Source organism: Microtus ochrogaster, chromosome 24, assembly GCF_000317375.1.
Source record: "Microtus ochrogaster isolate Prairie Vole_2 chromosome 24, MicOch1.0, whole genome shotgun sequence".
Taxonomy (NCBI): domain Eukaryota; kingdom Metazoa; phylum Chordata; class Mammalia; order Rodentia; family Cricetidae; genus Microtus; species Microtus ochrogaster.
The window spans coordinates 23086377-23108602 of NC_022024.1; the positions used below are offsets into that span (position 1 = coordinate 23086377).

At 36.0% G+C, this 22226-nt stretch overlaps 1 protein-coding gene across 2 annotated transcripts in view; it reads left to right on the plus strand.

Annotated features, from left to right (window-relative positions):
• Positions 1-22226, plus strand: part of Tmtc3 (transmembrane and tetratricopeptide repeat containing 3) — a 40424-nt gene that overhangs the window by 8578 nt on the left and 9620 nt on the right. For both annotated transcript variants that reach the window (XM_005358118.2, XM_026784573.1), the window contains exons 3-11: positions 37-255; positions 1684-1783; positions 5304-5419; positions 5863-6035; positions 10252-10504; positions 12335-12483; positions 14184-14304; positions 16744-16855; positions 21647-21750. In XM_005358118.2, coding sequence (XP_005358175.1) covers positions 37-255; positions 1684-1783; positions 5304-5419; positions 5863-6035; positions 10252-10504; positions 12335-12483; positions 14184-14304; positions 16744-16855; positions 21647-21750 — 1347 coding nt within the window. The remainder of the gene's footprint in view (positions 1-36; positions 256-1683; positions 1784-5303; positions 5420-5862; positions 6036-10251; positions 10505-12334; positions 12484-14183; positions 14305-16743; positions 16856-21646; positions 21751-22226) is intronic.

Genomic DNA, 22226 nt, shown 5'->3' on the forward strand with positions numbered 1-22226 from the left:
GGTATTTTAATAACCTGTGTTTGTTTGTCCTTGTAGGAGAGAAGTCACAAGTCATATCGGCCCTTAACAGTGCTAACATTTCGCTTAAATTATCTGCTCAGTGAACTGAAACCAATGTCGTATCATCTCCTAAATACAGTTTTTCATGCTGTCGTTAGTGTGATATTTCTTAAAGTCTGCAAACTTTTTCTGGACAAGAGGAGCAGTGTGATTGCTGCTCTGCTCTTTGCTGTGCATCCAATCCATACAGAAGCAGTAAGTAAAACTGTAAAATGATTAATGAAATCTCAGGCATTTCAATATTCCCAATTTAGTTCAATCTTACTCTCTCCCGTGCACAAAGTCCCTATTACCGATTTACATAAAAGTTTTCAATTTAAAGTAGTTTTGAAGGTAATGTTTGTCCAAGAATGTATGTATAGGTGAAGTGATTGCATCACAAGCATGCGTACTTGAATTTGTATCATCAGCACCCATGGGAGAAGCCCAGAGTTGTAGCAGATTCTTAAAATCTCACAGTGTGGAGATAGAGTCAAGGGGATCCGGGGGCTTGATCTAGCTGATCCCTGGGTTTCGGGTTTATTGGGTTTCTCCAGTGCAACACAGAGGACTGGAAAGATGGTTCAGTACTTAAGAGCCATTGCTGCTTTGCAGAAGATGCTGGTTTGGTTCTTAGCAGCCACATGGCAGCTTAAACCTTCAGTAATTCCAGTTACAGAAGATGTAGCGCCCTCATCCAGCCTCTTCAAGCACCAGGCAGACACAGTGCACTTAACACGTGAGCGCTTGTAGGTGTGGGATAAGATAGATCTGTAAGGAGGTGAGACTAGAGAGCAATGGAAGAGGACGCCCAACATGGATAGATACATATTAATATATATCATCAGCAGTTATATATATACATATATAATCTCTTAAGGTTATTAATGAAAAATGTAAATGAACATACTTTTTCCTATGAAGATATAGCCAAAATAATTTTCCTTGCCTATGTTGACACTCTAAAACGCTTCCCAGGGAAGAACTAAGAATACTCTATTTAGTTGCTTTCTTATAAGCTTTTCTTCTTAAGCAAAAACGTTTTTGGGTTTTAGGATCTCTCTCTCTCTCTCTCTCTCTCTCTCTCTCTCTCTCTCTCTCTCTCTCTCTCTCTCTATTATGGAACCATGTGGTATTCAGCTGAGTTTTTCCATTCATGTACAAAGAGATAAATGGCTTCAAGTGGTACATTGAATTTCATTGCTTTAAAAAGCAGGATTTGATTTTGTGGGTTTTTTTTATTAAAATAACTTTTGAAATTTCTTTAGTTTGCAAATTAGTAAATTTATAGCTTCATATTAAAAAACACTCATGTTAAGAAAATAATGCATGGAAACTTAGATTTTTAAAGAATTAATCTCTATATTGTATTGTAATTACATAAGATGTTATAATTACGTGAAAGGTGGTAAAGAATATACAAAAACTAGTATTTTTGCCAAGTTAAAATAATGACTTTGTTTTACAAGAATTTTTTTAGATTTTCATTCATGAGTGATACCTAAATTTACCACATGAGGGCGCTCACATATTAACAAAATAGAGCTCTACCCTTGAAAAACTGAAGTTTTAGATTTAAAGCTGTCATTATACATAATAAAATTCAAAGCACTGCACTAACTTGAGTGCCCTGTCTTCTTCTAGGTGACAGGTGTTGTAGGAAGAGCTGAGCTTTTGTCGTCCGTCTTTTTTCTGGCTGCATTTTTGTCATACACTAAATCAAAAGGACCAGACAATTCCATAGGTAAATATCTGCCTAGCTTTTTTATTGTAGTTATGAAACTTAATCAAATAAGTTTATTTATTCATTCCAATTGCTTCATAATTAAGATAACATTTGGGGTTTGCCTTTATTTGTTGGGAGCTGTGAACCCCCAGTTCCTGAATTTCTTGTAAACAACTTGTTTTCCCCTGATCTGAGTGCCTACAGCTGCTGTGAGCACGAGACCTTCAGGAGTTCCTGATGGCAGGAGAGTGGTTTCTGGTGGGTTTAGCTGGGGCCTGGCTATCTCTATATAATCTGCCCCTGAACGCAATAAGGGGCATTCTTGGTGCTTTGGTATCAGTGTAAAAGGTCTGCGAGTCAGTCTGCCTCTGCGTCTGTATTCTCAACCTCCAGCTCCCTTTCCCAAAGCTCGAGAACTGGGTAATAGCGCATCGAGCGCAGACACGGGGGCGCAGTGTGTGACATTTATTGTTCCACATTAGCATGTATAAAAATGACATAACAAAAAAAACAACAAAAAAAATGACATAACATTGTCAATATTAAAAAAAAAATGGCAGGTTCCTCTCAATGATCAAATAACCCTAAAATGGAGGATTCAGGGTCAGTCTCAATTTCATGTTTTTTTTTCTATAAAAAATGCAAGTACCAATTCTTCAGTTGTGTGTGTGTGTCTGTGTATGCATGTGCGCACATGTGTGTGTGTGTGTGCTGGAGCACAGGCACACACTCGTGACTTTTGGAGGACAGTCTCTGATATTGTTCCTCACTTTCCACGTTGAGACTAGTTCACTGCTGTGGACTAGGTCACAAGCTTATGGGAATTTTCTTGTCTCCATTTTGCTGTCGTAGCAAAGGGATCACATACATGCATCTGTGCCTGGCTTTACATGGGTTCCAAGGGTTTGGACTGAGGTCCTCTTGCTTGCACAGTGAGTGCATTAGCCACTCAGCTATTGTCCCAACCCTTTGGTTGTCTTTGATAAATAATAGCTAATGACCCATGATAGTATTTAGGCAAAGTTCAATGCCTGCTAGAATTTAACTTTTAGTATGTATCGTCATAGGTAAATAAATCTCTACCGTGTGGCTTACTCTAGAATATATTTCATACATTAGCTCACCTTTTTTTCCCCGGGACATAGTGGAAAAAAGCTTCCTAAATAATCTTAACCTGTATTTAGTTATTTTAAACTCCCATGTTTTTCCCTCCTTTTTTTTTTCCTTTGGTGGTGGTGGTAGCATTCCAATGCAGAATACTAAGATACTATGAATATGAATATTTTGTGTGTCTAATGGAGCTTAATGGGTCCTGGAGACGTAGCTTAGATGGTAGAAATGCTTGCCTAGCATTTATAAATCTGTGAGTTTAGTCCCCTGCGTTCTATAAAATTACACATAGTGGCATAGACCTATAATCCCAGCACTTGGGAGATGGAAGCAAGATGAGAAGTTCAAGGTCATCCCCAGGTATGATGGTGTAGTGAGTTGGAGGCCAACAGGCTACATGAGACCCTGTCTCAATAAAAAGGAATTAACATATAAATCAAAATACATATTTACAGAGTACAACATGATATAGCAATACATGTATATATAATGTAAACCTATCTAGTGGAAATTTTGCAAAGTTCCTTATAGGGTTTTTTCAATTCAGTTATTTTTCATGATTTTTTTATTATTGTTGCTATTACTTTTTACATCCCTAATCACAGTTTCTTCTTTTTCCTCTCCTCCCAGCCCTTCCCCAGTGTCCCCTTCGCCCCCTCCCAATCCATTTCTCCTCTGGTTCTATTCAGAAAAAGGCAGACCTCCCATGTATATCAACTAAACATGACATATGTTTGACATGACACTTGTGGTAAGACAAGGCACCTCCCCTTGTATTAAGGCTGGACAAGGCAACCCAGTAGGAGGAATAGGGTCCCAAAAACCAGCAAAAGACTCAGGAGACAGCCCCTGCCTCCACTGTTATGAGTCCCATAAGAAGATCAAGGTCCACAACTGTGACATATATGCAAATGGCTTAGGTCAGTCCTATGCAGGTTTTCTTGTAGTCAGTTCCGTCTCTGTGAGCACCTATACGCCTAGCTAGTTGATCCAGTGAATTTTCTTGTGTTGTTCTGGAACTCTCTGGCTCCTAGAATTCCCGCTCCCCCTTCTTCAGGATCCTCGAGGTTCACCTAATGTTTGGCCATGGGTGTCTTCATCTGTTTCCATTTGGATGAAGCCTCTCTGATGACAATTAGTCTAGGCACCAGTCTTGCTAAGTGTAGCAGAATAACGTTATGCAGTGACATGTCTTCTTCAGTCTTGTTTGGTTCTATCCTAGGTCTCTGGGCTGTCCAGCCTGTGGGTCACAAGTGGGGTGGATGTCAGGGTAGGCCAGCTCAGCCCTGGTTCTGGGCCTGGGTGGTTACAGGGTGTGTCAGCCCACCAGCTCTTCCGCACCTTCACTAACATGCTGAGCTCTCCAGCACTGCCCCGGGTAGCTTCCCACCTCAGCCCAGAGCCACAAGGCAGTTATGGTGAGAAATACATGACGGGGTATGGAAGAGAAAGACAAGTGGTTCGTGTCCTGTGGAGAAAGGCAGGGGTGATGAGGAGCAGGCTGAGGTTGGTGGCTTGCTCGCTATCCAGGGCCATGGTGTTCAGGCCTGGTCTGCTGCCAGGACCCATGTCTGGCAGCCTCTGGGGCCCTGCTGCAGCTGCTGTCTTTGTTGATGTTCGTGGCTCCTGTTATCACCGAAGGCCAAGAGGATAGGGCTGCAGGTAGTTGTTCTGGTCCCTCGTAGACTGCAATACTAGGAAAAACTGGCCCTGCCCTCACCAGGTGCAGCACTCAGGAAAATGGGCCCAGCACCTCACCTGAGCAGAGTAAAGCTGAGCAAGATGGCCCAGAGGGTGTGAGAGGGGAGCGCTGGTCCCCCCATCTGCCATGTGGTGGCGGGAGAGAAAGATGCTCCCCCCTCTGCCACCTGTGGCAAGTGGGAGAGCTGGCCCTCAGGTCATGAGAGTGGAAGAGCTCAGTCACAGTGGCACCGGACAGGGTTGTGCGGGCTCCTCGCTGTGTGGGACAGCTCACCCCTGTTACTAATTTTTAAGGAACTTGTATACCATTTTCTTTACACTCCTAGCACCAAAACTGAAAGTGTTCCGTTCCTTACCATCCCATTTTCCTATCGTCGCTAAGACCTGTATAATTCCAGAAAATTTGTCTTCATTTCTGGTTGATTGTTCACTAATTACCATGTTCAGTCCTGTTAATTTATCCAAGTTTATCCTTATTTTTTAAAAGTTGGTATTACCCTAGATGTTTTTTTATCTCCACAAAACTCTTTAGGTTAAATTATGCATCTTGATATTTTGTTTGAACAAAATGGTGTAAAAGGTGCCAGTTTAAATATATTATAAAATATAACGTATTGGTCAATAAGAAAAAAGTTTAAGAGAAAGTTATAAGAATAATTTAAAATACACTTTTGTGACACTATAAAACTTTTGTATAGATTCATTTTTTTCCTCTTCTTAATTGCAGCATGGACCCCGATTGCACTGACAGTGCTTTTAGTGGCTGTTGCAACATTGTGTAAAGAACAAGGAATAACAGTCGTCGGTATTTGTTGTGTGTATGAAGTGTTTGTGGCCCAAGGGGTAAGGAAAAAATGGAGTTTTTATTTTCTTTTTCATCCTAGCTAAACGATTTTAAACCTGATTCTCTAAATATGTCATTACATATAAAACATTCTGCTTGAAAAAAAATAAAAAATAAAACATTCTGCTTACTATAATAATAGCAAAATTTATAAGAAATAACTATATTTTTGCCCTCTTGCCCACCAAAAAATTATTACAGTATTATGACACCTTCATGGTTGAAGGACTAGGATCTTTTCTACAATTTGTGGAAGTTCCGGGGATCCTGTGACACCATAGCTCAATGTTTGCCAGAGTACCCAGACTGGTCTCAGTGTTATCAGTTCCCCAAATTGTACCGCATCATTTCACAGTTCTTCTCACTTTGGGTCTAACTGCGTAGGTTTATTTAGAATTAGTGCGTTATTGGTGTCTGTCACTGAAACTGGTTTTCTTTTCAGTATACTTTGCCGTTATTATGTACAGTTGCCGGACAGTTCCTCCGTGGAAAGGGCAGTATTCCCGTTTCTATGCTGCAGACACTCATAAAACTCATTGTCCTGATGGTCAGTACATTATTGCTTGTCGTGATCAGAGTCCAAGTTATTCAGTCCCAGCTGCCAGTGTTTACCAGGTATGAAATTGTACACTTTAGCTTTTTTCCATTTTTTTTTAATAATAAGATTTTAGGTCATCATAAATGTTCCAGAAGGTCTTTAGTTTCTATTTAATTTTTCAACAGCTTTACTGAGATATCAGTATACTCATAAAATTACATATACTGCTTAAAATAAACCTTATTTCTGGTCTATATGTTTACAGTTGTGCATGAAAACTCCACAGTAAAGATCATAATAGTGTTGTGTTCATATCGTGAGTGATTTTTGTTTGCTTTACCAAGTAATGTGGAGAGAAAAGTGTTCAAGTCTAACTAGACTTGTAAATTTGTCTATTTCTTCATGCAATTCTGGTAATTTTTAATTCATGTGTTTTTAACGCTCTGAAACATTTAAAATTGTTGTGATATCTTGATGAACTAAGCCCTTTATCACTATGAAATGGGCTGTGTTAATGCCTAGTAATCCCTAATAATCATCTGCTCAGATGTTAACTGTTTTCTGTTAATGGACGTGTAATATAATATATAATTTTCTAGCACTTTACTGTTTACCTGTCTCCCTGCCTTAGTGAAGAAAGAAGATTTCTTAAAGAATATATGTAAATTAGTCTTTCTTGTCTTTCAGATCTTTTGATGGGGTGTTTTATCCATTGGCTTTGAATATAGTTGTTGATATAAGTAATGTAAATCTACAGTGTTAGGATTTTCTCTTTTTCTCATCTCTATGTCCGTCTTCCAAAGATACTTACATACAGCTTCCTTGGGTAGACGTTTTTGCTTGGAATGTTTAACTTTGGAAGAATTTAAGATAAGTCCTTTATATTAAATTGCAGTGTTATTTACAGTGCTTCTTATTGCATTGCTATATCAACATTTTCCTGCTATGCCATTATTACTTTTCCATGGAGGATTTTATTTGACATGTTGCTATCAGCAACAAATTCCTTCAACATTTGTTTCTAGAACTCTATTTCTTTCACTTGTGCTTCTGAAAATACTTGTACTCAGTAGAGAATGTTATCTCAGCTATGCCCATGAGCTGCTCCAAAGTTGACTTTACTGTCCTCTGGTATGCATTGCCTTTATAGACTGAAATTTTTAAGAAATAATGTATTTTGTTTCATTTCTACACTCAGACATGCCTTTCTTATGTCTCCCATAGTTTTACATGTGCTTTTGTGTTCTGTGGCATCTAATTGTATCTTTTAGTGTGTATGATTCTTTTTGGTCTGTTTTTGTTGTGCAAATTTTCTTGTCATTATGAGTTGTATTTATTAGTCATATACCTGTAAATTTTTAAATGAAAGCAAAGCATTAAGAGTACATTGATATATTCCCATGACTCCTCTTGAAGTTTGTTCTGGGGTATATTTCAGTTCTTTAAAGTTGTGTTATCCTTGTTTGTTTGTTTGTTTTTCAAGACAGTTTTTCTGCATAGCTGGTGTCTGCCTTGGAACTAGCTCTTGTAGACCAGACTGGCTTCTAAAGATTGTGTTACATTTTAATTTTTGCTTTTACATTTTAATTGTGGAACCTTACAATAGGAATTACTTTGCTTCACAAGAGCTTTCTGGTTACTCTATCTTAGAAGAAAACTATGAAAATTTCTAGCCAACCACTAAGTAACTATTCTCCAGACATTTTTTTAATAATAGATTTTATCTCTGACTTTTATTAAGACATTCTTTCCTGACTCTTAGCTTTGCTGGAACAACTGGAACAACTGCGAACTAGCTAACCTGGAATCAACATGCCTAGCTTCTGGGGGCTGCTGGCTGTCGCTGGTGTTCCCTGACTTGTAGCTCCCTCAGACAACTTTTATTATATATAGCATTTTTATGTAGCCTTGCCTGTGTGCCTGTTTGCCTTCACCTTGTAAAGGGCACTAAGTCATTGGACCTAGTGCCCACTCTAGTGTGACGATCTTAAGAAGTTAGACTCTGCATTCCATGGTTGCCTGCTGTATCGTTAACCGTTTCCCACTTAATTATAGTTACAATTTAAAATGAAATTTATGCTAGTCCCCCATAATTTTAAGTAACTGGTATTACGTAAAGTAATTGAGGAGGGGAAAAACCAACCACATAGTGACGTTTTGTACATAGTATATTACAAGTTCTGGCTAGAAAAATATAAATTCTTATTCAGATTCAAAATGCATTATAAGCATGGATTATACAAAAAAGTTTCAGATTATTCCAAGACAAACACCTTAGTATTTTCCTGTAATTAGTTATTCTCAGCACTTTTTGTTGCTGTTGTTGCTGTTTTCAAGAAATAATTTCAGCTTATCTTTTACCTGAGTCTATCCTTGCTCAACTAGACTCATTTAGGGATTGGAAACAAGTTGAATTATATTTTTCTTACTTTTAGTTTTAATAATTTTGCTCTTTTTTACCAGTCATTCTGAAAAATTATTTGTATTTGTGTTATATGAGTGTGTTTATTTGGTTCATACTGAGTATAAATATATTTTTCAAAGTAAAAGCTTTTAAAGATGTGCTTATAAATTATATGACCCTGAGGAATTGATTTTATGGTTTGGTTTGTTTAAACATTAATTCTTTAAATCAAATAATCTGTTCAGTTTTTAAAATGAGTAGTGTTTTCTCACGGAGGAGAAAGCTTCAAGTTCAGCTCTGACTCTCTGTGTAATCAACTGCGAAAGTTCTAAATGACACTGCTCAAGCAGTATTGATGTTCTTCTCAACCATTTCATATTTTCCAAAATAAGTCTACTCTTATTTTGGATAGAGGTTGCTACTTAATTTGTTTTAAAACAACTAACTGGTTTCTTAAGGAATATATGGAAATATAGTCATTTAAATTTAGTATTTGGACTTAAAACCAAATATGTAAGCATATTCTTTGTAATTTACCTATTTTTTAAATTTTACTTAATTTGCAAAAATTAGACTAGTAGTTAAATTCATAGTCAACATCTCATGATTTGGAAAAAACTACATATGGACATTTTAGTATTTACTAGGAGGAAAATGAGAACACAGAATGCTGAGTGGGCTTCCATGCTAAATATTTTGTGTTAGAATTGTGACTTTCAGTTTGGTTTCAAAGCAGGAAGAAAGTCCTAAGTGATGCAGATTTGTCTGCAGTGAAAAGACAAGGACAAATTTTTCCTAGGAATCATAATTGTTATTAGTATTTAGTCCTAAACTTTGATTCATACAGAATAACATTGTTATATATGCTAGAAGCTTCCATACAACAAATAAATCTGAACCTCATACAACTTGTTTATGGCCTTTAATTTGAAGGTCATGATTTAATGAAAGTACTTTTCCAGGCTCTGTCGGAATGTTATATTCATGTCTGGATTATTCTAGTAATTACTGAAAAGGACTGACCTGGTTTCTCTTCAAGTGGTTCACCTGAAATACCATCTCTATCACCTAGACATTTAACTTAGGCAGTTTGAGATTTTGAGTCAGATAGTAAGATTCTGAGGTACCTATCACACATTTTAATTCTTAAAAAAGATTTATTTTTACTGTATTTATGCATGTACCACATATGTGCAGAAATAAGCAGAGGCCAAAAGAAATGTTAGATACCCTGGAGTTGGAGTTGTAGGCAGTTGTAAGCTGCCAGCATTGGGAACTGAATTTAGGTCTCTACAAGAGCATTCCTAACTGCAGAGCCCCAATGTATTTATTCTCTTATTTAAGAGTATTGCACGTAAAGTAATTGTATATTCTTTTTATATATTTAATAAGTAAAATTTGTATTTAAGAAGTAGAGCTTGGGACTGCTGAGCTTGCTCAGGGGGTAAAGGCACTTGCCACTAAAATTTAGAACCATACTTCCGTTCTCAGGAGCCCACATGATGGAAAAAGAGAACCAAGTCAAAGGTTGTCCCTCTGACGTCCCCATGTATGGTAGTGCCATGCATATACCCTCAATCTGATTCCTTCTCTTTCTCCCTTTCTTTCTCCTCAAATTAAAAAATAAAAAAATCAAAGCCCACAACATTTAAAATTGGAGCTGCTGTTTGCTATGTATTTAGTATATGCATATGTAATCGCCATACTTGAAAAACTAAGACAGGAGAATCCTCAGTTCAAGGTTAGCATGAGTTATATTAAGCAGTAATGGTGTCTCAAGAAAACAACAGCTGGGATGTAACTCAGTATAGAATGCTGGCCTGTTATTCATTCAGTCTTCAGCACTGCGGGAAAACATTTTAAATGCTTTTTTGTTGTTGTTTATGCAGGTTTGATAACCCAGCTGCTGTAAGCCCAACCCCTACACGACAGCTAACTTTTAACTACCTCCTTCCTGTGAATGCTTGGCTTCTGTTGAATCCCTCAGAGCTCTGCTGTGACTGGACCATGGGGACAATACCACTTATAGAGTCATTTCTAGATATCCGAAACCTTGCCACTTTCGCTTTCTTTTGCTTTCTGGGGGCTTTGGGAATATTCAGTCTCCGATATCCTGGTGATTCCTCGAAGACTGTCCTAATGGTAAGAGATCTTAACTTCTCAAATAATGTTGCATTCAGTTGGTTACATTTGACATTATCTATAATTTATCCAGTGTATACTTCTAGAAGTATATTTCTTTGTAGATCATTCTCAACTTATGAACATATGTTAGATTGTCCTTATATAAATTATTAATTAAATTAATAATTAATCTGCAGGTATATCTTAGCATTCATAATTAGCTATCTAAAACAGCTAATAATATTTTTTTTCTAATTTGATAGAAACAAATCACAGTCAAATGCCTTTGCCATTCTTTTTCTTTTTCTACATTTTTTATTCACATTTTAAAAAATGGTTATATTGTATACTTGTTTCCCTGGCCTTGTGAATAATGTCATGCAATGCGCAACTAATAGATTTTAAGTCTTATTAGCAAGATTTTAATTACTCCCTAAGTGGGACTGTGTTCAGAGACCTCTGGTTATTTCAAAATAATTTTTGTGTATGTATACATTTTAATAACTTCCTCCTTAACATTAACTACTTGTTCAGTATAAATTTATGATTGCGACCTGTTTACCTGATACTGTGGTGAGAAGAGTTTTAATGTCCTTGTTTCCAGAGAGTTTGCAGTCTGAGAAACTTGTGACAAATGGATAACATACAGAAAAAGAATTTGAAAGAAAGCAGAGTGTAGGAAAAAGATTCTTAAAACAAGTAAAGTTATATCTTGAAAACATCCTACTGGAGTTTTTGAATAGTCCTTTGAAGTTCAGAAGAAATGCTTAGGCCTCACTCAGACTTTTCCTTAGTCTGGAGGTGCTAATTGAAACCAGAGGATAGATGGTTGAGTATTGGGGGTGGAGGCCAAAACCTGGCAGAGGCCTGTCTCAACAAAACTTTTACCAGTTCTCCATCAGTTGCTGCTTAGTATCATTCAAGTCACATAGAGGGCACTCTTAACGGGTGCTATGCAGTTCTTAATGTTAATTCTTTCCTAGAAATGTAGCTGAGTAGTGTAAAAGAAGCTGAATTACCCCTGGACTCTGAATCCTAGAAAACAATCTAGGTAGGAGACAGACTCAAAAAAAAAAAAAAAAATAAAATTTGAAAGTGTTAGATTTGATGAAATATCACTGAAGCGGTTTTATTGGAACATGAGAAAATGAAAGTTAGTTCATATCAAATAGACCATTGCTTGATATTTAAAAAGCATTTAATTTGTGTTGTGGGACTTTTTAGGAACAGATAATCACTGACAGATTGACTTTGTGATTTCAAGATTATTTGGTTGAAATATTAAGTGGCTTTCAAGCAAGTATTGGAACCATAACTCTAAAAGTTCCATCCCAGAGTTGTCTTATGTGTCAGGGATGGAATAAATGGGGACAGATTACACAGTGGTACCCAAGGTTCCAGAGGCAGCTTGTTTAGATGTAGGTGTGCAGACTACATTATTTAGAAATCACTTTTTAAAAGTGATTTCTAATATAATTAAGTGAACCTTTGTAGTAAACTTATACTAAAAGTTGTATTTCTCAGAGAACAAATGAAATATTGCTAATTATGTTTTTCATATGTCTAATACTGTAAAAAGTACAGGGTTTAATTTCAAGTGATGATTCACAAAGTCCTTAGGCAATCTCACAAAGTTCTGTGATTCAAAAACCGTGCCTCATACCTTGCTTGGGTACACACTGATGTTTATTACTATCCATGTGTGACCTTTATGTTCAGTATTCATGATATTAGCATCTTAAATATTCTACAAACTCATTTGCTCAAAATAAATTAAAAAATCTTTTATTGTTTGTCATGTGTGTATTTTTTAATTTAATATGCTCTCTATCTTCTTTTTCATTCTAGGCACTTTGTTTAATGGCATTACCGTTTATTCCTGCCTCAAATCTTTTCTTTCCTGTTGGATTTGTTGTTGCCGAGCGAGTACTGTATGTTCCTAGCATGGGCTTCTGTATTTTAGTGGCTCATGGGTGGCAAAAAATTTCAAATAAAAGGTAAATTAAATCCTAGTTCATCTGATGATTATTAAATTTAGAATGAAATACATTAAAATTTAATTTTATTATTTTAGTCTGTATGTAATTCAGTTTTATAAGCTGTACTTTTAGTCTTTTCATCTTGGTAGCTGTAACTGAAGTTAGAAAAGCTCTTCACTACCTGGTCACGTGGTGTTTCCTGTATAATTTATATTATAGTCCAAGATGACAAACTGAGTCAGACCCACTTGAAGACAGTGAGACTGTTATTGAAACTCAAGCACTTTGATATGCAGTGACTAAGATATGGTCATCCTATTAGAATCATATTGAGTTCTTAATGTATATAAAATGGATTTAGCAGGCATTCATAATTTCCTGTCACCATCTTCATTATAAAATAATGTGGGTTTTCATGTTGCTTTAACAGTTAAAGAACAGTATATTAAAAACTAGCATAATCATAGGGGTTGTATTCATTTAGTATATCAATAAAATATATCAAGCAAATTTTTAGTATTCAAATAATATTAATATGATACTAAATTTTGATTTACAGCTGACTCTGTCTACACCACTCTTAATACCTCTTATGTATTACCTCCTCTTATATCCAGTCAAGACTTTTATTTAAAAATTATTTCCATGGGTTTTATAAACTTTTCCCTTCTAATTATCTCATGTAAGTTCTAGCTCATACTCTTCCTGCTATATCTACTCTGAATATTTCCATTTTTTTCTGCATTTTGCATCTAGCCTCTTTTGACAAACATGTACTCTGTAGACTTTCTTATTTGGTTTCACAATTTTCATCCATGTTTACCAAATCTTTCTTGTAATTTCTACCAATGTATCCAGTCATTATCACTGCCAGTTTTTAGTACCTACTAAGTGCTAATGATATTTGTGATAGACAATAGACATTTAGAATTATTTTCTCTTTAACACACCTATCCTTCTTTGCATATGTAAAAATTGAAGCTCATACTAGTTACCTGAATTGCTTGAAGTCACACAGCTTGTAAACAGCAGTGTTTATTATAATTTACATTGTAATTCTTCCAGTGATAGTATCTGATCCATATTATCTTGTTCTGCATGAGTGAATCTGTCAAAATGCAAGATATTGAACCATATTAGAGATCCAAAGACAGACACTCAGAATATTAACTAAGTTAGATAATAGAGATTGAAGTAATCATCCTGTTGTAAGTGAATTATTAGACGTTAACAGCCAAGAGTTTGGGGATCTGTGTCTGTTTTATAGGTTTTTCTCTGTTTTTTAATAGACAGTTCTGACCTAAAAGTGTAAATAAAAATATTCAGAGAATAGAAAAGCAATATATTAGTAAAAATTTGCATTTTTCCATATGTGTGTAGACTTTAAACTCTTGCATAGTCATTAAATATTGTGTATAATATATGAAAAGTTGTGTAGGTTCTATACAGATGTTTGCCTCGGACTTTGCTGTCATGTGGGAATTTTGTAATAGATCTTCAAGACCCAAAGAATGAATAAAATCTAGTGAAGACTCAATTGGAAGCCCATATTCATAACATTTAATTTGGGAGTGTTGTGCTCCCTAACTGTTGAAGTCATTAGAATGAATTCACAATGATAATTTGGAAATAGCTAACATGTTTGTTGCCTCTTCTAAGATGTAAATTGCCTTTGGTGATGATTGACAGTATTTTTTCTTCTTATATCTTTTGAACAGTGTATTGAAAAAGCTCTCTTGGATTTGTTTGTCTATGGTTATATTAACCCATGCCTTGAAAACACTCCATAGGAATTGGGACTGGGAGTCTGAATATACGTTGTTTATGTCAGCATTAAAGGTGAAGTATTATTATTCAGATGACAAGAACATATGTTTTTGTGAAACCGATTTTTTTACTATATTTTTAGGCAGACAATTAATTCCACTTTAGCCAAGAAGCAGTAAATTGTTCTTATATAGTACATACCATAACCAACTCCCTAGGTGCTATTTAATTATATGTCTAAAGAATATATAAGTAGTTCTAGGAATGGTATACAAAATTCACGTGAAGGTCACATGATAAAATTTTTAAAAATAGAGCCAGGTGGGGGTAGTGCATGCCTTTCATTCCAGCACTCAAGAGGCAGAGGCAGGTGGATCTTTGTGAGTTTGAGGCCAACCTGGTCTACAGAGCGAGTTTTAGGACAGGCTCCAAAGCTACAGAGAAACCCTATCTCAAAAATCAAAAACAAAATTAAAATATAAAACCATATTATCTTAGTTCATGGGTGCACAGTTTTACTGTTTAATATCTTAATAGCAAGATAGTATAGGATATGACAGTTGACTGTGGTTTCTCTCCGGCCCAGTCACACAGCCGTTCAGTCCCAAAGAAACACACAGAGGCCTACATTAATTATAAACTTGTTGGCCTAACAGCTCAGGCTTTCTTATTAACTCTTATATCTTACAGTAACTTATAATTCTTGTCTGTGTTAGCCACATGGCTTGGTATCTTTATCAGTGAGGCACTCTCATCTTGCTTCTTCTTGTTCTGGGTGATAACTACAGACTGAGCCTCTCCTCTTTCCAGAATTCTCCTGTTCTTGTTGCCCTGCCTGTACTTCCTGCCTGGCTACTGACCTATCAGCGTTTCATTAAAACAATACAAGTGACAAATCTTTACAGGGTACCAGACCATTGTCACATAGCATATGACATCTCAGTTAATTAGTGACTTTGTTGCTAATGGTATCTAAAATAATGAGTTCTATAATCAATGCATTATTAATTCAGTGAGATGAAATACATAACAAAAGTGCCAGCCTACTATATGAAGGCTCAGCAATTGGGAACGGAGCTGGTAGACAGAATTTATTTAAAAATAAAATCCTCCCCCCCCCCAAGCTCGTCTTTTATCCTTTCCAAATCTTGACTCTTTGTTTTTTATTAATTGTGTGTGTGTGTGTGTGTGTGTGTGTGTGTGTGCAGATGTTTGTGTGTGGGTGTGAACATGTCAGTTCAGATACTCACTAAGGCTAGAGGGGTTGGGTTTTCCCGAAGCTGGAGTCTCAGGCAGTTAACAGCCTGATGTGAGTGGTAGGTACCAAACAGAAGTCCTGTGAGTGCAACCCATGCTTTAAATTGCTCAGCCAATCCAACAACTCCTCCTTTTGACATCTTCTTTAGTTTCCCTTACTTAGCTTTATTGAGTTATCTGCTTAATTCTAGTAGCTGTTGCACAGATCATAAAAACCCGGAGACAGGAATTGGGGTTCAAGCTAAAGATCAGAAAAGCAAAATGACCAGCCATTGGCTCTTACATCTACCTCAGACCGAAATGGTTGATCCTGCCTCCACTAATCCTCAGAATGAGACTGAGCCCGAGACGTGTCTCTTCCCACGTTATATTCCTCTCTAGTGATTAAAGGCATGCACCACCACCACCCGGCCTCTATGGCTAACTAGTGTGACTATTGGGATTAAAGGTGTGCGTCACCACTCCCTGGCCTGTATGGCTGACTATGTCTGACTAGTGTGGCTGCATTGCCCCGTGATCTTCAGGCAAGCTTTGTTTATTAAAACACAAATAACATATAAGTAGCCTTTGAGATATCTTTATATAACATCTACCTAAGATTGGATGATTCTTCTTGTACCATGCAGTTTTACTTTCCTCCTAGCAGTGTAGGTAATTGAAGCATCATTACCATACTATTAGTCCATAAATTTTGTATATTAATGGTATCTATAATTACTATGAATTTTGCTTGCCTTTACTCTCAGAACATTGAATAAAGCCTACATTGCAGCCACTGCACTACTCCTTTGGCTATGTATCATGCTCTACCCATGTAAACTCTAAGCACACACATGGATCTCACAAGTTTCATCTCAGCATTTCTGTTTCCATAGTAAACTATGTAAATAGTTTTAAATATGTTCAGTCTAAAAAATGTCCATTCTAAAGTATATCCTTATATTCTGGTACCTTCTCTCCTAAACAAAATAGAAATACTACTGCAGTGTTTGTTTTCAAACAGGATTATGCTCTATTCAAATAAAAGTGGGGGAACATTTCTAATACATAAATGAAGTCAAGCTGCTGTGGTTTTATAATATGTTAGAGGACAGGGAGATCGTATAGTCTTTTGTCTCATTTCTAGACATTTTCATAAAGCATTCCTTTCCCAGTAGTTACCTGAACAAATGTCTATGAACTGGAGTGTTTTGGATTTTGGGTGGTGGTGTTATTTTTCTGATTATAACTCATTCTTTTTCACTTGTGTTTAAGGTGAATAAAAACAATGCCAAGTTATGGAATAATGTGGGCCATGCTCTGGAAAATGAGAAAAACTTTGAGAGAGCCTTGAAATACTTCTTGCAGGCTACCCATGTTCAGCCAGGTAAACAGTATTCGCTAATAAATTGCAGAGTAGCTTATATTCTAAGGCTGTATTAAAATTGTAGTTGTTAGATGGCACTAATGTATACATTACGTGAAGTGGGAGATGTACAATTGATTAAGCTGAGTTCAAGGGAGTAGAAGAAGAATTATGAAGACAGCGTAGGAAGAGAAAATTAAAGGGTGTTGCAAATTAAAAGCTGTGGTGCTAGGCAAAAAGAAGGTGACAGAACGACAGCTTCATTTCGTGGGAGAAACAAGGCAGATGTCCAGTGTATTCAGGGCAGTTGAGAAAAGAACTGATGCAGCTGAGTAAAGAGTGGGGGATAGCCTGAAATCGCCTTCTGTGTGCTTCTGTTTCCACAGTGAAAAAGTAAAATCACCAGTAGACAGGGAAGGAAAGGACTGTTTGTGATGTATGAAAGGAGAGAATGCAAACTGGTCATGTAGATGGTGCTTCACACACTACAGTGTGCATTTAAATCTAGAGACCTTATTCTAGTGATATTCTGGTGCGGATTTATATATATATATATCCTGAAATTGTACATTTTATAAAATTGTACAGTTTTGTAATCTCATAATTTATCCACATGAAGCAGAGCTAGGCAGTTGGAAAAACATTAGTTGCCAAACAGCATTAGCACCCTGCTTGAGATTAGTAATAACTGAAAATTAAATCTGTTGATGTAGTTAAATGGTTTTCTTCTCTTTCCAGCTAAGGTGATGATCTATCTTGTAGGCATGAATTACTCCGTTACTAAGGCTTAGAATTCTTGTCAATGTGCTTTACTAAGGAACAAAGACTAAGGGATTGATGTTTATAATCTAAATTGATTCTAAAGGGATGGGAGGAAAGTGACAAGATCAAATATATCTGAAGAAATGTTGGTATCTGAATAGCATATATCTGGATCCGCAGTAATTTTCAAAAGAGTGCTACTGACATTTCAAGTATGCAGAATTGTTTTACCATATGTTATATCCAACTACCAATACCACCAGATAGCATCATTCCATCCCATTCAAAGATACACAGAATGATCCTCACATACTAACCATGAATGGGTCAGTGGTTGGCACTGCTCCATTTTTCCATGTTTTGTAAAATTGTGTGCTTTGAACACAGAATGTATTCCCTTTCTTTTCCCTTCTGTCTTCTACCATAATGTTATTCTGTTATGTACACTACTTGTCTTTTATAACCTGTTTCCTATGGCCCCTTTTCCAAACATCTTCCCTTCTAACTAAGCAAAAGCACTTAATTGTAGACCCCTTAATTTTCTTTTGTATATTTCCTGCAAGATACATACACACACTTATTTCTTGTCTTATATTTACTAATTTCGTTCTTAGTATGTTTGAAATACTGGTTTATTGAAGATATGGAGCTTCCTTGTAGCAACATAAGCATCTAATTCATGTTTTACACTGGGATCATTTTATTGTCCTGTACACAAGCAAAATGCATTAAATGTAGTAAATCTAATTCAATTCTTTTTGAAGTCTTAGATTTTTATTCCAGAATTTTTATCTTCTTAAAAACTTCTTTGCTGCATTGCATGTTTGTGCACATAAGCTGTGGCAGTCACACAACAACCAAGAGAGTCAGTTCTCTCCTTCAGTCTTGTGCAAGGGAAAGAATTCAGGGTGCCAGGCCTGCTGGGTTCCTTTACAAATGAGCCATCTTGCCAGCTCAAGTTATCACTTCTTTAACAAACACTTAAGGTTGAAGCCTCCTCACTTTTGTCTTTCTCACTTCTGTGTTGTAGTAGTGATTTCTGTTTCATTATTTTTGTAACCACTAAATCAAGTGCGTGTGTGAGATTTTTTGAGTGGTGAGTTTTCTTATGTGAGTGGTGTACTGTATCACAGATGTTTCAGGGGTAAGCACTCAGTCTTAAGTAACTCCCCCTTCGCTTTTCACTATTTCTATTGTAAGCTTACATCCTATATATATAGCTCAAATATGTCTTCACCATCTACATGTTCTCAAGTAGGTTTAATAAGCCATTGGCTAGGATGATAGATGATCAACATCATTTTATAGTTTCTTTTGGATAAGCACATAGACTTGAAAACACTGAATACAAACAACATTTATAATGTGTTTTTTGTCTTCTTCCTATGTGACTATAGTCATAGTCACTTGGCAGGTAGAATAATGCTATTTTATGACATTACTAGATACTACCGAAAGTAACAGAATGACCAAGGCCAGCTAAGAGGCAATTGTTTGGTGGTTAAAAGCTTAGACTCTGAAACAAGTTATGGTACCATGGGCCTACAATGTCAGCACTTAGGAGACTGGGCAACAGAAAGATCAAGAACTTGAGGCTTTGAAGACTAATAGGCCAGGAGAGGCCTCAGCCGATTAAGGCACTTGTGAAATATATATATTTACAAATGCAGATAGACTGAGCTACGTTTTAAAAAAAAAATGCTTAGAACCTGATATCAAATAGATCTTATATAAAAATGAGTTCAGTCACAAATTTTCTACATACTAAATTTTGAAAAGTAATCAAGTCTCTTTTTGTATAGTATATGGTTAAATACTCATTTTAAAAACCTTAGGCCAGTGTCTAGCCCTTGATAATATTGTAGGTAAATATAAGCTATATAAACAAATACATTGTTTTTAATGCAACTAGGAAATGAGAAGATAATTTAAAAGTGTGGGGGACAGTGACTATTCCTGCTTCCATTGCTGGATTGAATACTTGAATACAGAGAAACTTTTAGGTGACTTGATAATTGCGTTGAGCCTTTGGGTAGACAGTACTCATAAGACAGCTTACAGCAGAAGAGGCTGCACACCTCATGAGAACCAGAGAGCAAAGAGAAGAACAGGAAAGGACCTAAGTTCAAATATTCCCTTCATGGCATACCTGCACTGACCTAATTTCTTCGACTAGTTATCTCTTAAATGTTCCACTACTTCTCAAGAGCACAAAGCCTGTATACATAGTCCAGAACCAGTTTACGCCAGGTTGGAAGGCTAAAAGGAGAACAGGGTTCTGGGAGTTTAATTTTTAGGGTCCTCAGTTGCTTTGATTAGCCAACTCAAAATATACCAAAGATACATATTTATTGTAAGGTATAAAAGATATGTAAAAAATACATATAAATACACAACAAAAATATTTGTGAGTATTCATGTGTTTTTAAATACTTAGAATTTATAGTTAAAATATAAAACATAAACGCCATAGAAATTAGAATTAATAACTAGAGAATGGTTCTTGAGGAATTAAAATTTTTTGTAAGTATAAATCATTGAAGGTAATTTTGAGGAGTGCTGGCTGCCAAAAAAAAACAAAAAACAATTCTTTAGAAATTTAAGTTTTCATTTATTTGTATCCATAAGACCATTGCCACCAAGATAATGGAAATATCCATCAGTCTCCCAAATCTTTCTATCCTTTTATAATATTTTCTAACAAATAAAACAGAATTGCTTTTAATTGTTACATATTTCTTTGTTTTTTCTCAAATTGTATATGGACAAAATCATCCTCTATAGACCTATTTTTTTCAGTATTTCTTGCTGTAATTATTTTGATACTCATCAATGTTCATAAATTTTAAAAAATATTTTTGTTTGGCTGAGTAACACTTCTTCATGTGGCTATTACGACTTTGTCCATTCATTTATATATTCACAGATTGTTGGATTATTTGCACTTCAGGACAGAAGCAAAATTGTTAGGAACATCCAGTTCTCAAAACTTACTCCTGGCAGTTTTTATAGAGTACACTCAGTTGAAACATAATGAACATCACATAGCAAGATCTTAGGACTGTTGCTCTCCTCCTAGGGGAATGCCCAAGGTATATATGCTTGGCCCCTATGTGTCCTGGGAGTTGCACTCTGAAAACTTCTGTTCCACAATTGCAAAATCATCGGTATTGCAGGCAAGTAGCAATCATAATTGAAACCGTGTCATGTCTGTTAGATATTGGTGTTGAGTAAAAGCTGTTTGATTGAAGGTCTCCCTTCCTTTCATCTTTATTCAAAACCTTTGAAATAATTATTAGGCTTATGGCTTTCTTAAACTAGTGTGTAATTAGTCCTCATCTTTCTTGAAGATGCATATTTATACGCCCTCTAAATAAATTTACTATTCATTTTATTTTCCATATCAGGAAATGAGATAGAAATTCTTGACATTCTGGTATTAGCATAACATTATAAATTTTCTTTAATTCTCATGTATCATCATTTTAAAAAGAACAACCATAACATCTTTTATCAACCTACCAACCTAATATTCCACTCTGATCACATGCACAAAATTTTCTTTTAATTACTAGTTTTTTCATTTCTTAGCTGTAACTCTAACATGGTGCACATGTGTTAATTATAATTAAACCCATGTCCTAATTATAGGAATTACCAAGATCATTTTCACTTATAGAGTTGAGCTGTATTTTCTCAAAATTGTGAGATTAAGGAAATAAAAACGTTGTTTGTGGTATGCTGTAGTAGAATGTAGTGAGGAAAGTTCCTTGTCTTTATCTCTCTTCCTTCACCCTCAAAGATGTGGTTGAAGTTTTCCGAGTTTCCTGAGCTTTGTGTCTTTGCAGTGCTCTGAGTCACTGTGTAGTGTTCCATGAGTGCTGTCGGTGGGGAGTTCTACAGGTTGTTTCAGAACTTCAGAAAGAGCAGGGCCAGTCTGCTTGCCCATTCTCTTACTTGTTGCTGACGACCTACCTTCTCAACAGCTATAATGAAAACTGCGTAGTATATTTGTCAATAAATGCTTTGTTTTGTTTTGTTCTGTTTTAGATGATATTGGTGCCCACATGAATGTAGGAAGAACTTACAAAAATTTAAACAGAACTAGAGAAGCAGAAGAATCTTATATGTTGGCTAAATCACTAATGCCTCAAGTAAGTTACCTTATTTACTGCATCATGTCCATAGGACTAAGAATTACCTATTCTTAAGTACTTAATTCATTGATATTAAACTATAGTATATCTCTCGGTCTTCTGTTCCTCACTAGTCATAATTTCTTGCTCCATTGATTTTTTTAAATGCTTTGTATAGTTCACATGTAAATGCTGAGTCTTAGAACTTAAATATCTGATGCTGATTATAAATTGCCATAGTTGACCAAATGAAGAGAATTGTATTTGTGTACTCTAAACAGTGAGTTCAGGATTGCTCCTCTCGGAGAAATTAAAACAAGTGGTAAAACAGCAGCTACTCGGACTGGAGAGATGGCTCAGAGGTTAAGAGCACTGACTGCTGTTCCGGAGGTCCTGAGTTCAATTCCCAGCAACCACATGTTGGCTCACAACCATCTATAATGAGATCTGGTGCCCAGAACACTGTATACATAATCAATAAAAAAATTCAAAAA